The 17,773-nt window shown below is 41.0% G+C and overlaps 1 protein-coding gene across 3 annotated transcripts in view; it reads right to left on the bottom strand.

Moving 5' to 3' along the window:
* The window catches only part of CLVS2 (clavesin 2), an 87,583-nt gene that overhangs the window by 53,987 nt on the left and 15,823 nt on the right, over positions 1-17,773 (bottom strand). Inside the window, exons 1-2 of one of the 3 annotated variants that reach the window (XM_038397538.2) lie at positions 5,910-6,378; positions 4,322-4,695 (exon numbers count right to left, since the gene is read on the bottom strand). In XM_038397538.2, the coding sequence (XP_038253466.1) occupies positions 4,322-4,602 (281 nt within the window). In that variant the 5' untranslated portion in view covers positions 4,603-4,695; positions 5,910-6,378. Of the gene's footprint in view, positions 1-4,321; positions 6,379-17,773 lie in introns of those variants that run through there. The other 2 variants (XM_038397535.2, XM_038397534.2) reach the window with 2 other exon arrangements.

The following is a 17,773-nucleotide window of genomic DNA, read 5'->3' as shown; positions in this document are numbered from 1 at the left end:
CATTCTGGCAGTCTCTAGCATCCAGTATCTAATCTACCATTCTTGGTTAACAATTTTAGAAGGTTTACACAACTTTACAAGAGATGCCTCAGATTTCCTTGACTCTTGTCAATCCGGGTACAGGTGTCGGTACTGACAAAAGAGGAGAACTCAAAAGTCAGCTAAAGTTAAAAATCTTTTGTTTTATGTATATCGTGTTAGCACCCAGAGGCCGCAATTGGGATCAAACAGCCTACTGTGTTAGATGTTGTACAAAGCATACCGAAGTATAGCATTTGCCCCAAAGATCTTACAGCTTCGGTATGCTTTGTACAACATCTAACACATCCCATTGGTTGGCTTCTATTATAGTGTTTTCATTAATTATAATTCATATTTGAAAAAAAATATTATTTCACACATAGACTGACCTTAATATCCAAATAGTGTTACTATATATTTGTATAATTATTTTGACATTTTGTTCAACTCATCGCTTCAAAAATCTACTTGCCAACTCATCTGGTGACTAGGGAGTTGCAGAGTAGGATGAGCCCTTAATGTTTGCAGAATTTAAGCTGCCATGTAAAAAAGTTTCTAACCGGTGAAAACAGCCTTTTGAACGTGAAGCCGTGCAGTGTCTTGTTCCCGAGTCCTCAACAGACCGCTCCAATGCCTTTGATTTGGCTTATAGGTTTCCCCATGGGACAGCAGAGTAAAATTAACAAATCTGGTCAATTTCACTGCTGATATTCAGAACCCTGCAAACAGCTGTGAAACTGACAGGAACCATGCCAATTTTATTCGGCCATTCTTGGGAAAGCTCTGAGTGATAGTTGAAGCAAACATTAGTGGTAGTTATCTAGGAAGATATTCCAAAACACCCACAAAGGGTAGTGGAGGATGAGGATACAAAAAAAAAACAAGCCCTCACACACTGCAATAGCCAGAAAATTTTTTGGAAAGAGTAAGATAATAGAGATCCTATGCCCGGGGGGCAGGGGAGGAGAAGACAATCTCCCTTCCAGCAACCAGTTGGAAGCATAAGATAGATAAATTATACACCTATTATCCAAATGTAATCATATACCTTATATTAATCAGAAGTTAATATGAAAGATTGAGCCCCATGTACAATCCAGGCACAGCCCCTGGTAGGAATCCCATCACCTTTTCCCTACCCAACTGCTGAGAGAGGTGTTGGACTGCTCACTGAGACATTCCCCTTAGCCCTTCCATTAGAACCTCACCCCATCTTTTTATAGATTTCTAGTTTAGTCTTTCAGACTGTAGGGCATCTGGCAGAGTTTTCAGGCCCTGCTTTAATTTAGTGAATGTAATGTCTTGTTTGGCACATGGGCTTGTTTTTTCATAGGAATGTTTTGTTTTGTCCTTTTCCTATTCCTAAATCCTTTAATTGGTCTGATGGTAATTGGAACTATATAAATGACTGTTGATGCTATATAAATCCTCTGGTCTGTGGCTGTTATTCATTTAAAAAAAACAATTGGCACTTTTTAGTTGGAATTGTTAATATGTTGGCTATAATAAATTGTACACCTATGATGAATTATATTTATTGGCTTGTAGTGCACTGTTAACTTAGTCAAGAAAGTATGCTGGGAATTCACTGATTGAACAGAAGCTTTTGAAGAGTTTTGTTATAAGTAAAAAGCACATTGGTTTGTGTACTGTTAACGCATTAAGGGCTTAATCAATGTGAGAGACGGGTGCATAGCACCACTCAGGATCAGGCATTAAATGAATATCAGGTCAGCTGCATTCGTGGGGAGGCAGTGCAGTCCCTTGGATGGGATACTCGCCTGGGAGTCAGGAAATCTAAGTTTTATTCCCAGATCTGCCACTGACCTGCTGTGTGACCTTCAGCAAGTCAATTCCCCTTTCTCTACCTTTGTTCTCTTCCCTTTGTCTGTCTTATCGCTGTGGACAAATAACTCTCTCTTTGGGGGCAAGGACAGTGGGATTCCAATCTCAGTCGGGGTACCTAGGTAGTTGGGTTACCTCAGTCACACTACAACTGTAATATAAATAATGTGTTCAGTTAAACTTGCATAAAATTGTAATTATGTTTTGTCTTTTTAATATTCTCCCAGATGATCTCATGTAATTTAAATCAAATAAGAACACATCTCACTATTAATACAGAATAAACCCACTCTTGCCACATTAAAAACAAGTGATTAACAAGTGCTATTTTTTGTACTTTGACTAAGCACTAGTGCTCTATGTATTTCCACAAAACTTATTTTACCAGAGTGCAATTATGAAGAAAATAGATCATACTCTAGAAAGGCCTGCTATGATGAAATTCTCTCACAAATCTAGTCTGAAGTACAACTTCAACAAGATGTCTAACTTGTCATGTCCTTGCACTTATTCCTGTCATTTTGCTCTTTCTTTTAGGATATTACCAGCTTCTTAATTTAAGAAAAGGCTTGAGGTTGTCTTTACAGGGTAAGGATGTAATAATATAATGATGTAACTATTTATTATTATTATTATTTTTGTGGCAGTGCCTAATCCTGCAACCTTTGCACACATCAATAGTACTCACTCTCTTGGGTAACCTTAGTGATTTTAATGAGATTACTCGCAGGAGTATAGTTTGCAGGAGTGGGCCATAAATAGTTCGCACTTAATGGATCCCTGAATAGATCTTTACTGAAAGTTAAACAAAGTTTAAACTGCCTGCAATTTGAAGGCTATAGGTGATCCACCAACAACAGAAGGAAATTATGTATAGCATCCCCAGTAATGCATTTTTAAACCAATATTTCCCCCCACAGAACATGTTGCCTGTTGCTCACATACCAGGCCTTGATGATAATAATACACAGCACTTGCATGAGCTCACTAAGCCATCCTCACGCCAACGGACCACAATCAGTTTTAGGGCACTTGTAGCCTCATTCAGTTTTGAAACCTTGCTGCAAAAAACTTGTATAAAGACCCCTCTCGTCTCACTGATAATTTCACCAAGGAGACTGTCACCTGCGATGCAGAGTAGGAGAGGAGAAGGGAAGAGGTGTTTAACATTAAGCTGACACATACATAATTAGATGGTTCAGTAACTATTCTTGCCTTCTCTGGCTGAGGAAAAGCACTCAGAGCCTGAGCTTCATATGCATCCAGACTTTTCAGTTCCTCTTCAGAAATGGGAATTAGCCCTGAGTTGGAAGAGCATTGTGGGTATTACTGATATGCAAATGAGCACTACCAAGCAGCCCTCTCTTGCTTAAGCACACAATACATCTCAAACAATGAAAAAGGAGCTGAGACAAGATCCAATAAATATTTGTCAGGCCAGTTGGACAAATTATCTGTTTTGCCTCTTTTAAATGCATCATTATTTCAGCTGGGGAAGAGGCAGAGGAATGTAAATCAAGAAGCATGTCCTTTGCCTAATCCATCAATACCGGAAAAAGGAGTCCCTATCCCCCGCCCTGAATATACAGAGCAGTGGACAGAGGGGGCTTTAAGTCAAAATGTGTCATCTCTATTTTCTTCTTCCCGCTCCATGCTGCAGTCCAGTCCTGCTGTGTGTAAAGCAGGGTGTGTCCCTATTGCCCTCCCCATCATCCTGTAACTCCTGGATTTCATCAGTGGTGGGGGGAGAGTTCAATCATAGAGTCATAAAGTTTAAAGCTAGAAGGGACCACCGGATCATCTCAACCTTCTGTATATCACAGGCCACCAACACTCAGCACCTGCATGCTAAACTCAACAACTGAAATCAGACCAAAAGTATTACAGTCCAAAGGAGTCTAGACTGTTCTGTGCCACAGGAGGGACTTGGGTGCACCAGTGCCCAAGGCCCCTGCAATGGCAGCGAAATGATTAAGGAAGATACACCCAGATGATCCTGGCACATGATCTGCACCCATACGCTGCAGAAGAAGGTGATGGCCCGCCAACGTCACTACCAATCTGACCTGGGGAAAAATTCCTTCCAGGTACCACATATGGTGATCAGTTAGACCCTGAGCACATGAGCCAGCCAAGCACCTGAGAGAGAGAGAGAGAGAGAGAGAATATGCTTGGTGCCACCTCACAGCCTTCGCTCACCCTGTCCATCTCTAGCTGTGGCCATTCCTGATGCTTCAGAGGAAGGAGATACAACTACCACCACCCCAAAAAAAACCCAGAATACACTGGGAGGAAGAGTCCCTTCTGACCCTGGCTGGTAGCCAACTGAAACCCCGAAGCATGAGCTTTTAGGACCATAAGACATGCAGTCCAATGGTGGTGGGTGGGTTAATGAATGAGTGTGTCTCAGCCAGGTGGGAAGGGGCATGTGTTAGAGTCTGGGCTCAGTATTTACCTGCTCTGGTCCCAGTTGGCAGCGAACAGGACCAGGATCTTCCTTCCGTAGTGGTCAAGGTTGGCCAGCCCGCCAGGGAAGCCGTCCTTCAGTGCCTGCTTGATGCCAGGGTCAGTGGCTTTGAAGCTCTTGAACATGTCCAGGTTCTGTTGCCGGTACTCAAAGTACTGAGCCAGCAGGCGGAACGCCTCGAAGTGCTGAAATTTCCTGGCTCTCAGGAAGCGTAGAATGAATGTATCATCTGTGCGGAGGAAGCCAATGTCCGGCCGAGTGATCACCATGTCCCGCACCTCCTGGATGTCCTGGTGCAGGGTATCCGGGTTCTCATTCAGCTCCAGCCGGGCTTTCTCCAGCGTCTCTGGGGACAGACCTGCCTGCAAATGAGTCATAGTGCTGCTCCCTCCTCTGTCGCTGCTAACTGTGCTCCTTTCCCTTATAGGATGCACCCCCACACAACCCCAAAAGGCTGATGCAGTTGTTCCTCACTCTTAGAGCATGTTCCCCCCTCCCCAAATCTCCCTTCAATCTGCTGCTCCTCTTCCTTGTAGGATGTATCCCCTAGTCCCAGCAACCTGCTGCTCCTGTCCCTTATGAGACTCCTCTTTCACCCCACAAATAACCTTTCCCCCAGAACCCCAATAGCCTGATGCTGCAGTCACTGTAAAGAGAAACACCAATATAACAATAACACCACGCCACACACAAACACCCTATTGCTGCAAATCACTATGGAAAGAAGCCCAGCAACAGCTAGTAATAACAATTAATAAAGTGGATCCCCAGCAGAGTTTCCAGGAAGGGGGGGAAGAGTTCTTTCCCCCAGAAGACCCAAGTTTGCCCCTTTGGTTAAGTAGGCATTTTATCGGTGTAACAAAAAGCTGCAGTTGTGGTGGTTTTTTAAGAGCCACATGATCACGGAGAGCGAGTCCAAAAAGCAGGACGAAGGACTACCTCTGGATTTGGGATGAGGTTTTTATCCCTCCCCCATGCAAACAGTGATCTCACCCCGATACTGCAGTCACTAGAGAAACAATAATAAATAATAAAATAATAAAATAAATAAAGGTGGCTCCTCAAACTGAGAGTTCCCGGTAGAGGTTGCTTTCCAAAAGAAGGACCATTTACTTAAGACCAAGGTTTGCCATGGTTAAGAGGCATTTTTCTTTGATTTAAAAAGAAAAAAAAAAAAAAAGCTACATGTCGTTCGTTTGCTGGTCTATATTTAAAGATCCTCTTGAGCGCAGACAAGGACTCCAGAAAACAAAACTGCCTATGGCTTGGGGTGGGTTTTTTCCCTTCTCCCCACCTACACACACAGTGATCTGCGATGGTACCAGCAGGATCTGGTGCTGGTTGTTGTACTTCCCCCACCCCCTTCTATTATTTTATTTTATTTTATTTTTTATCTCAGCCAGGTCTTCCCACACACTGCACTCCGCCTTGGAGGGACTGGTCTCCAGCCCATCCTCCGCCTTCGCCCGGACAGCTCAATTCAATCGCTTTGCAAAACGCACGGTACTCGGCAGCAAGGGAAAAAGGGCTGGAAAGACAGCTCGCCAGGCAAACAAAACCCTAGGCAATGCGGCACCTCCCGGCATCCATCAGCAACAGCAGCTCCTCGTGGTGGCAAGCCCGGAGCTAGGGCAGCGGGGAGGAGAGGCAGAGCCGCCGAGCCCGGCACCCGGCTCAGACTCCTCGAGGCGCGCGCTGCCCGCAGCCCTGCTGGTGTCTGGCCGCGGCCGGCGCTGCCGCTCTGCTTGAGGGGAGCGCGGGCTCCGCGCCGCCGCCCGCCGCGCGCCGCCCGCCGCCTTTGTGTGGTTCCGGAGCAAGCCGGCGGCTGCTGCGGCTGCTGGCAGGTTTGCGTCAATCAGGGCCCCCTGGGCGGCTGCTGCCGGTCACTCCAGCTCGGATCAGCCCCTCTCTCGCTCACGTTGTTGTTACCCAGCACAGCCCTTCCCTCTGCTTCCTGTCCGCGGGATAAAGACAAAAACCAAAGAGCGGCCCCCAGTTCCACCCTGCACCTGCACCTGCTCCCTTGCCCCTCCTGGAGCCACCAGCAGGCCTCTTGCAATTGAATATTTATATCCCGGCCGCTGAGAAACGCCCCCTGCCCTCCCTTTTCCCCCCAACCCCTCTGTGCCTTCCCACTCTTTTGTGTACAGAGCGCCAAACTGCAGTGGAATTAGCAGCTATTGTTGATTTAGATTCATATTGACACTCATTAGTGTCTAGTTCCTACAGGAAGCATCCCTCTTCTAAATGCATTTGAGATACTAAAAAAACAAAAAACCCAACACCCCCCACACAGCGGTGGCTTTGGGTTATTGAAAACGCCTTTGCGGCAGGAAAGTTTAGAAGAGAAATCCAGGAGAACTACTTGGCAGTATGTAGGGGATGGAGAAAGGGGGTTCAGCAATGGTAAATTACAGCAGCCCCTGTGACCCTATAATTGTAAATCCTTTAATTCAGACACACACAACTGCTCGGGAAACAATTGACCCTTTGAGGAGAATGATTCTTCCTTGTTCTCCACCTAAAAGTGACTTCTGATGGATTTGGAAAGTTTAGTAAAATTCAAATTGGCCAGTTTTGAGACATTTGAACATTGTTTTCTGCTAAGATATTTTTTCAGTGATGATTTGCACTCTGACAACTTAAATACGGCTTCTTTTGACTGTGGTTTTCTGATTATAGAATACACAGGAAAACCAAAAAGAAAAGGAGGACTTGTGGCACCTTAGAGACTAACAAATTTATTAGAGCATAAACTTTCGTGAGCTACAGCTCACACAATCCCAGGTTAGGCCTCAATCCTGCAAATGCAAATCTCTTTGAATCCATTCAGATTACTGACATTTCTAAAATTAAACACATGCATATATCTTTGTAGGATCAAGTCCTGGTTGCAGTGCCAGAATTTTGGGTTTTTTTCTTTATCTGGCTGTTTCTTTTGGTTTTATACTCCAGTTATACTCACTCCTTTTTGGTCGAGTTTTCTGAAAACAAATGTTAAAGGAAAAGAGCCTCCATTTAATTAAAATGAATAAAAGTCCCAGTTTTCCTTGAGCTTCAGGCCATTCCTCTTTGAATTCATTATATTGCAAAGGAATACTCAGCTTCTTAAAATTGGATTTAGCCCTTAGTGAAAACTACTGTCTTTCCCTGCTGTCTTTCACCGTGAGCTTGCACTTCTTACTCAGGCTAAAGTCCCAGCTCTAGCTCCTTAGCATTGCATCACCTAACTCAATCACCAGCCCTTAGTTAGGTGCTGTAGCTCCCTACACAATGCACAGGTAGGTTAGGTGCCTAAGAATAGGATCCACAAAAGCCAGCAGGATGAGCAGGGATTTGCCTAAATTAGCCAATAGAAACTGCTAAAGAGAAGGGTGTGGCCTAAGGCCTCTTCTCTCAAAGGAAGTTAGGTTCATAAATCGAGGTTGGAAGAAAACTCTCTCTGCTTGGAATACACAGCTATGAACCCTCTCCTGGAGTTAGTTGTCAAAGTCCTTTTTTGCAACAAAAAAAAAAACACACACACACAAAAACAGACAAACAAAAAAAACCCAAAGAAGTAGATGCACCCTTCTAACCTTTAGCCTATCAGTTAGAGCACTCCCTTAGGTTGTAAAAGACCCAAATTCAAGTCCCTATTCCAATGACTACTTACACAAAGTGGAACAGTTTCAAAAGGAGAAACTGAGAGGACATAGCCCAGTAGCTTGTGCACTCAGCTAAGAGGGGGAACTATGGGTTCAAATCCAGACTCCACATTTGGCAGAGATAATAATTGAACCTGGTTCTCCCACGTTCTGGGTGTCTATACTAACCACTAAGCTACAACTTATAAGGAGGGATTAGTACTTCCTCTTCCTATGCCATTTTGTGCAAGGTTTGATCTGTTAGCGTCTAAACACACCTATTGTATTGGGCCCCACAGTTGAGATAGATAAGGAATGCCTAGTTTGAGGATCCCCCTAGTTTGAGGGTTTAGGAGTGAGCTAATTGTCCAAGCAACAGGAGTGAGGTGCCTATGTGCATGCCCAGCTGCAGATGTTTAGGTACTTAATGGACTTTAGCAGCAGAAACTTAGACTCCTAGGGACTTTAGGCACCTACCTCATTAAGTAGCAGCTATGCCATGGTTTTAAGTAGCTACATTTTGGACTTGGGTGCCTAAATCCCTTTGTGAATCTAACCCCCCACTGAAGCTAATGTGAGCTTTGCTTGAGAAAGGAGTGCATGACTGGGCCCTTAGTATGCAAATAAAGTTTATTAAGCTTTAAAAATCATTGAGTGTGCATGAAAGACTCTAACATGTACATAGTTCTTCTACCCAATCCAATATTACACTGTTTTCTTTGCAAGATTATCCAGTTAAAAACCCAAAACTTAAAGAGGTGCAAAGGCAGAAGAGGAAAAGCAATGGAAAGGATGATAAGGGCAAGGAGAGAGGCCCAGACCTACGAAAGGCGTTTAAGCAGCAAACTTCCATTGAAATAAAAGGAAATCAGGAGCCTTAACAGCTCTGTGAATCTGGGCCAGATTCAGATTTTCCTGAGTTAGTGAAAAAAGTGATCTAAATTACCCCAAATTTACCCACCCAAAATTGTAAATTTAATCAATTTCCCCCAATCAGTTAACCAAATCCTCTGTCCAGTGAACAAATAGCACTCAGATACTCAGAACATACTCATTACTGTGTAAAGAAACAGGTAAACGTAGAAGTATATACAGTGAACAGCAATGATAACACCTTTCTCAGTAAACCAACACAGGAGTACAGGAATGTGATGAGTGCCCCAAACTGCCATCCAAGTCAACACAAGATGAAGTTATTCAGCACCTTGTAACATCAGGCCCATTATGCACACTAGTTGTGACCTATCATAAGAAAACACGACATTTTGTAAAATATCTATTTTTTGCAATGGCAAATACCCATACATCAGTGTTCCCTACTATCCTGGTTTTCACCATTCCTCTATCTAGATATCAGAGTAGAGCTGATTGAAAAATGGAAAAAAATTGCTACAAGTGTTGAACATTTTGAAACATTTCAATTTTTTTTTTAAAAAAAAGAACTGATTTAGAAATTTTTTGCAAATTTTTTTCCTAAGAATTTTCAATAAATTTGGAGCTTTTCAGTTTCTTTCCTCAATTTTTCCTCTCTCAGCCCACATCCCCTTGATCCCTTTTTCTATTTTATCACTGAAAAAGAGGCAGGGGGTAGGAGAAAATCAGTAAGGGGGGAGGAGACAGAGAAAACAAAAATACTCTGTGAACATTTCATTTTTAGCAAAGGCCCTTTTTTTATTTAAAAAATTGTCATTCAAAAATTTTCAACCACTCTATACCACAGTAAAGTGCAATTCACAAGCTTCCTGTTATGAGTATTTTGATAAAAATCTGTGAATTGTACAGACAAAGACCAAAATGTCCTCAAAATAACTGAAACAGATGGCCCTTCCTGGACTGAATGGATCCAGAACAGGGACATTAAGAAAGAGGCACATAGCTGGGCAGCCTGAAACCAGAGGATGCTTAAAGAATGCAGCCTTGGACATGTTCTCCTTGAGCCAGATGGGCCACAGCAGGGGCTCACGGTGACAATGCTTTTGTGTTATTTTCAATTCTTGAATATAAAAATGTGAAAGGTTTGTTCTGAAATAAATGAGTTGCTAGAAGCAATAAGGGATTTTACTGTCATCTGAAAGCAGATTTACCAACCCATTTAAAATAGTGTAATGAAGAAACGTGTTTTCCAATGTCACCCAACCTAAACAGTAAGAAAAACAGAGCCAGCAGTGTAGTTAAATGTAACATATTGATGGCATGATGTAATTTATTTATGATGCATCTCTACTTTTCCCTCTGTAAAATGGTACGGGTGAATAAATCCATTATGTAAATCTAAGCCTATTTCCTGTTGCATTTATAAACTATTATTTTTCCTTGATGCTTTTAGAGTCACTTTAGCCCAAACTTCATAAATTAAAAATTAGAATCACAACAGTTCTACAAGTACCACAAATCAGTTGCCAGATTTGAAACAAAAATAATAGTCAATTAAGCAGAGGTTCTTACTGAAGTTGTCTTCAGAGATGCTAATTCTCATTTAGAATGAAATTGTTTAACAAAATTAATATACAGAGGAGTGTAGGAGCTGTAACAAGAATGTAAGAATGTGTAACCAGATAAAAAGAAATAATGGATGGGCTTATAAGGAAGTAATTACACCAGGGGTTCCTTGATCCCTTTCCACAGAGGGAAAAGGCATCAAGGCTTTCGGGCCATTCTTATTGCTGCAAGTAAGTAATTCAAGTTTTAGCAGCAGCAGCATTTCTGCTCCTGATTTTACCATAGTGCAGCTACACATATAAGGCCAGATTTTCAAAAGAGCTCATCTATCAATTAGGCACCAATAAAGCCCTGATTCACCAATGCAGGTAAATCCATGCTTAATTTCTAGCAAGTGAGTAACTAAAGTCCATTTATTCATGTCTGAACACTGGTGACATCATAGCAGAATTTTTAGAAGCCTTCACACATTCAGCAGCTGATCTCCTAGTGATCCACCATACACTGTCTATCTACCTCATTGCTGGTATTTCCCTACTATGGTGATCCACCTCCATTCCTTCCAGGATAACTTTCTCAAAGTTATTTCCATCTGATGTGACCAAAGTATATAAGTTTGCACCTGTTCATTTCCAAAAGCATAGTTTGTTTCTCTCCAGTAATATTTCTAACATTTGGTTCTTTTCCATCCAAGACATATGCAAGAGTTTTCGACAGCACCACAGCACAAAGTCTTTTATTTTCCTCTTGTCAGCAGCATTAGTTTCCCAAAATTCACATCTATAAGTCGCTATGGAAAAAATTATGCTTTTGACATGTCAAACCTTTGTAGGTTTAAAGATGCCACAGTTTTTCAATACTTCCATAAGGGAGACCATGGCTCAGCGAGACATCTCTAGTCTTCTAATTTATTTGGCCCAGCCTCCCTGGTTGGATATGTATGATCCCAAATAATTAAATTCATCTACTGGCTCTACAGCTTGGCCATTAATTGTGATGTTTGCTTGCATCCTATTATTATTGAGCTTGTCAATATATATGTATTTAATTTTTACTGTGTTCAGATACCCAATTTCACACACATGCTTTAATCTATGCTTATTCAGTTAAGCACTTGAGCATGTGCTTACAGTTAGCCACATGCCCATGTTCTTTGATCAGGGACTAACGGTAACATTTTCAAAAGTGCCTAAATTACTTTGGAAACTAAATTCCATTTTCAAAAACAATTTAGGAACTTAGGAGTTCAAGTTTCATAAAAGTCAATAAGAGTTAGACTCTGAAGTGCCCAAAACACTTTTGAAAATGGGACTCAGGTTCTGAAGTCATTCAGATGCTTTTTGAAAAATTGACCCTAAGTGGCCAGATTTTCAAAAGTGCTCAGCACATTCCCATAGTCTTAGAGGATACAAGGGGTAGCACCAGACCCAAACTTCACAAGTAAAAATAAATATTCCACTCTGCCAGGCACAACAGAAACAGAAAATCTTCCAGAGGTGAATTCTAGGTTGGAACAATTAATCTGTCATATAAAAAGTGCATGTCTGCCAGTCTGATGTAATACTGGAAGAGAAGCTTAAAGCAGGGCCAAATTTAGGGGCAGGCCACCCAGGTGACCAACTGGGGTATGGGGCTTGGGTCCCCCAGTCTTGGGTTGCTGTTTTTTTGTTAATGACAAAAGGGAAAATAGAATGTTTGAAATAAAATGTTTCAGGTATTCTGTGTGTGGATTCATTCTTCACTAACCACCTAGAATGTTCTGGACCTTTGTAAAATCGCATGGAACCTTCCAGACTTTCTGAGAACTACATTTTCCTTGAACCTCCTAGAAGATTGTCAGCCATGCCCTCGCAGATATAAGGGGTAGGGGGTTGCCAGTCAATCCGTGAGATGCAAGAATGAAATGAAGTGAAATGAGAGCCCAGCTGCGATATTGTAAAACTTGGGTAATTGAGAAAGTGTACTTTTGTATTAAGACTTGAAGAGTGAAAGTAGTGTCTAATAATGGACATACTTAATGAGTCGCCAGAGATATCAAATCCCTTTCTATGCAATAGTATAAAAGAAATAATGTTACTTCTTTTGCCATTCTTAACAAGTAATGTTTGATGATTTTCTAAGACTGGGGAAAATAGACCTTTGTTCTTCCTAATGCCACCTGTTTTCCCACATAGAAAATAAAAGATGCCCCCTGAAGAAGACTTCAAGAGCTCAATATAGCAAAAAGCTCAATTGCAATCTAGTTTGCAGCAAGGGGCAAATTTGATGGGAATAATATCTGAAACAGAACAACATAGACCATGCTTCAGGCAGTAGCGATCTTCCCAGTGCAGAAGAAATTGAGGAGTGAAGCGTAAGTTATGAAAGCCCTATAACTGAGGAATGTTGGTGCACAGTTCAATTTCTTATGTTAATACATTCCAGTTATTCTTAAAATTAAAAAGTTTCTATAAGCTTAGAGGAAATTAATTTTTCTTATTTACTTATATATGGCATGAATAAATACAGATTTACAGATCCTAATGTGCAAATTTATCATCTTATATGACAGGGATAAATCATGCATGCAAATTGTGCATCCAAGTCGTAAAATGGGCTACAAATGCAATAAAAGATAAGAGATTAAAAATTTAACAATTTTAAATTGGGGAGGGGGAGGTTTTGAAGATGCTCCTTGTCTGGGGCACCATTTGATCTAGGGCTAGCCATGGCTAAAATAAAACCCTTTGGCACCTATTTATATATTTTTTTAAGTACAGACATTCCCTCCTAAATTTATAACATTCTCAGCTTGTTTCAGAGATTAGTGAATTGTCTTATTGAAATGATATAACCAGACCTAGATGAATATCTTGTGTCCATATATCAACTCAAGAGGAAAACACCAGGGATGAAATTCTGATCAACTGAAGTCAAGGGGAGTTTTGCTACTGACTTCACTGGGGCTAGGACTGCACCCCAGGTTCCTAAATTTAGAGAAATAGGGAAGAATAATTCCCTCTACTGTCAGAATTACTGACTAAAATTCTGTGGCCATTGGCCATAATAGGAGGTTAGATCAAATAATCATAGTGCTCCTTTCTGGCCTGAAATTCTATAGCTCTATAAACTATAATGTTGATGAAAAGGTTAAACACTATGACCCGCTTCACTGTTAATGGGGGAATAAAATGATGTAATGACATACTACAGTGCTGACTGACAAAAATTCAGCCAGGGAAACTGGGAAATGCAGAATTGGACACAACCTGATTCACTGGATGAAATAAACTAGTTCTTGAGGCTCTGGATATTTTATGAGAAATCCATAAAAGATGATGATGAAACAACAGCTGTTTGTCCAAAAATAAGGAAGAGCAAGAATAAATAAGAGTTCTGGAATCTTAAAATTCCTTCTATCCTGTGGGGCTCTCCTGCCTTTCATGGTGAATGCTATTAAATAACACTGAGTTCCTATTTTAAAAAAAAAATATATAAATAAAAGGCTTTCTGTTGCTGTTAGACAAGTGTATTTTAATGCTCTTGTACTGTAGCAAAGTTAACCAAATCTTTGAGAAGTTCAAATCAGATCATCATTCCGCTTCAAACTTCCAGTTCCAAAACCTCATTTTGTGGTCATAGAGAATGTTTCCAGAATGGCTTCTGAGTCTGTTTTAGGACAACATTAAGAAGGACATTTTCAACACATATTTTTGCATTAGCACTTTCTCCAATTTTAATCATGTGACTGAATCTCCACACGGTGGCTTGATAGTCCAAGGCATAGTCCAAGTGCACAATGAAAGGGTTTAGACTCTGAACTGCCATCAACATTAATTGGAGTCTTTTGGCTAAATCTCTCTCCATTAAGTTGAGGAGTTACCCCTCAAGATCAGATACACCCCGTGGCATTTGGAAACATTAAAGTATATTTTCAAAGGATTACTTTGCCACTGCAAAATCTAGCTGTTGAGATTGTAAATCTTACCAAGCATACTATGATTTATAAAGACCACTGAGTACTGAAGTAGCTATGAAAAATACACAATCCAGACAGACAATCTGTACATAACTACAAATTGGATGTGACTTCACTATTTGCTGTAAAGTTGCAAATATTCATGTAGTAGTAAATTATTTGAATCATTCTAGATCTGTAGTTCTGGGGTGTTTTTGGAGGGGATATTCAGGGGTACCCATTTTGACCCCTTCACTTAACTTCACCTCAACCAAAGGTTCTTTCTGTGGCTAAGAAAGTACATGAGTATATCTTCATCTGGAGGTCACCAGTGCCACTCTGAGCCTCATAGGAGTTTACTAACACAAGGTTCACCAACTAGTCTGCCATGATGGATGAGTGTTCCCTAGAGCTCACTGCCACTAGACTACCAAGCCAGCTGAGAGGAATATTTAAAAACATGTTCTAGAAGTGCAAGTGAAAAATTCAGGGACACACATATATATACACACACACGCGTGCGCGGTTAATACTAGTGGTGCGGCAATGGCTAACAGCTTCTGCCTTCTGCACAAAACTAACCACCCACACTGTTGGGGTTCTGAGGTTACAAAACTATGATTTCCTTAAGGGGACCCATCAGAACATATAACAACTGTACTGTATAACCAGTTGCTTGGAAAGTGAAAACATTCTCTGAAGAAGCAAGAAAGAGGTGGGTAATTGGATTTCCTTCTGCTTCAGCTGTCAGGAACACAACACTCAACACAGGAGATTGAATGTACCACTGGAGAAGATGCAACTACTAAGTCATGGTAATTAGTCTAAGATGACCTCAAAGGAAGCTTGCCTCAAACATCTGTGAACAACAGGTATCAATTTATGAATGCTCTTGATTATGTTACCAATGCCTAACAAAGCAAAAGATGCAACAGAAACATACTTCAGACATTTAGGGCTGATACATAGAGACTGATTCTGATTTTATTTTTACTGGGTTTACACAGTTATAACTCTATTGACAACATTAGAGTTTTTGCTGAGTCACATCACTGTTCCCTTCATACTACCTTCCCTGAGCAAGCAAAGTTAGAATCAGGTCCCATCTGATTCAGGAGGTCTGTTTCACACTGCATTATTTATTTTATCATTGTGCCTAGGATCAGGACCCCATTGTGCGAGGCAAATAGAAAGAAAGACCAAAAAGACAGACCCTGTCCAAAGTACCTAAGACCTGGTCTACACTTAAAATTTAGGTTGACATAGCTGCATCACTCAGGGGAGTGAAAAATTCACACTCCTGAGAGCCACAGTTATGCTGAACTCACCCCTCGTGTAGCTGCAGCTAGGTCAATGGAAGGATGCTGTTGTTAACTTACCAACCACTGTCTGGGGAGATGGATTTCCTACAGCAACAGTAAACCCCTTTCCATTGTTTTAGGAAGCATCTACACTATGGTGCTACAGCACTACATCTACAGCATCAGCATCGTAGCTGTGCTGCTATAGCGCCCATAGAGTAGATCCGATGTAAACATAAGGCAAGAGACAAGAGATGGATACAGACAGATGGGGATGCACAAGGAAACAATGAGACAATATTGGTCAGCATAACAGACAGTAGTATCAGTATGCCAACAGGCTAAATGTTGTCAAGGAAAACACATTATGTCCTATTTGGCTGTTAATAACTATCGTGAATGAAGACCAGCATGAAAATATTCTAATAGCTTATACTAAATGATGGACAATACTGGAAATCAAAATTCTATTTATCCACTGAACAGATAAAACACAGGCAGAGTAAACCCCATTCGTTTCTACCAAAGGTGCTTCAGCCTGGTTCTAGAGTGACAAGATCTTTGTACTAAACTCCAGCTGTCCAACCAAATCTCCAGGCATGAAAGGAATGTTCATTCTCCATTAAAGCTGATCTAGAATTGAGAGGGGGGAAATCTCAGAACAAACTCAAAATGTTGAAAACATTTTCATTCTGCAGGTTTCATTTTTATCATGTTCTGTTTTGAGTTTTTTCATTTATTCATTTTTCCTTTTCTCAATGGTTTTTGTTTTTCCTTGTTTCTCTTTCTTTTTTATTCTCCTGCAACCTTTCCCCCTTTTTATTTTATTTTGTTATTCTTTTCTTTTTCTATTTTGTTTATCAGCTTTTGTTCTTTTCCTCCATTTTATACTTTTATATTTTGCGACTAAACAAAGAATGGTGGGATGGGAGAAAAAAACCCCAAGAAAACAAAAATGAAACATGAAAAATGCTATTTTTAATTTTCTCACTGTGTTAAAATGAGCATTTTTGCAAACACTTTTGAGTAAGGAAGAAAGGTCTTTTTTGATTAAAATCAATTTTGTTCAAAAAATGGAGAACAGCCATAATCTTCCTGTCCATTTAAACTTGGCTTCTTTTCTAAGATTGCCAGTAGGATTGCCATGTTGTGGCCCTTATAATGGTGATTATTGTGATGAAGTCCTGTCAGTAGAAACTTGAATAAGAACATCAAAAACTTCTCATATAAACCACTGAAAAGCCATACCACAGTAACAACTTTTCACTATTAGAACCTGAAAATCACACCAGCACCAGCTGTGTGGTGAATCCAAACCACATCACGTGATCCATTGGCTACAGCCAAGCTCTAAGATACAACCGCATTTGCTCCAATCCCTCAGACACAGACAAACACCTACAGGATCTCTATCAAGCATTCTTACAACTACAATACCCACCTGCTGAAGTGAAGAAACAGATTGACAGAGCCAGAAGAGTACCCGGAAGTCACCTACCTCAGGACAGGCCCAACAAAGAAAATAACAGAACGCCACTAGCCATCACCTTCAGCCCCCAACTAAAACCTCTCCAGTTCATCATCAAGGATCTACGACCTATCCTGAAGGACGACCCATCAGTATCACAGATCTTGGGAGACAGGCCAGTCCTTGCTTACAGACAGCCCTCCAACCTGAAGCAAATACTCAGTAGCAACCACACACCACACAACAAAAACACTAACTCAGGAACCTATCCTTGCAACAAAGCCTGTTGCCAACCCTGTCCATGTATTTATTCAAGGGACACCATCATAGGACCTAATCACATCAGCCACATCATCAGAGGCTCGTTCACCTGCGCATCTACCAATGTGATATATGCCATCATATGCCAACAATGCCCCTCTGCCATGTACATTGGCCAAACCAGACAGTCTCTACACAAAAAAATAAATGGACACAAATCAGATGTCAAGAATTATGATGTTCAAAAACCAATCGGCGAACACTTCAACCTCCCTGGACACTCAATTACAGACCTAAAAGTCTCAATCCTTCAACAAAAATGTTAAAAACAGACTCCAACGAGAAACGGCAGAACTGGAATTAATTTGCAAACTGGACACCATTAAATTAGGCTTGAATAAAGACTGG

Source organism: Dermochelys coriacea, chromosome 3 (genome assembly GCF_009764565.3).
Source record: "Dermochelys coriacea isolate rDerCor1 chromosome 3, rDerCor1.pri.v4, whole genome shotgun sequence".
NCBI classification, from domain to species: Eukaryota; Metazoa; Chordata; order Testudines; family Dermochelyidae; genus Dermochelys; species Dermochelys coriacea.
The sequence above is the reverse complement of the archived record's forward strand: the minus strand, read 5'-3'. Positions and strand labels throughout refer to the sequence as shown.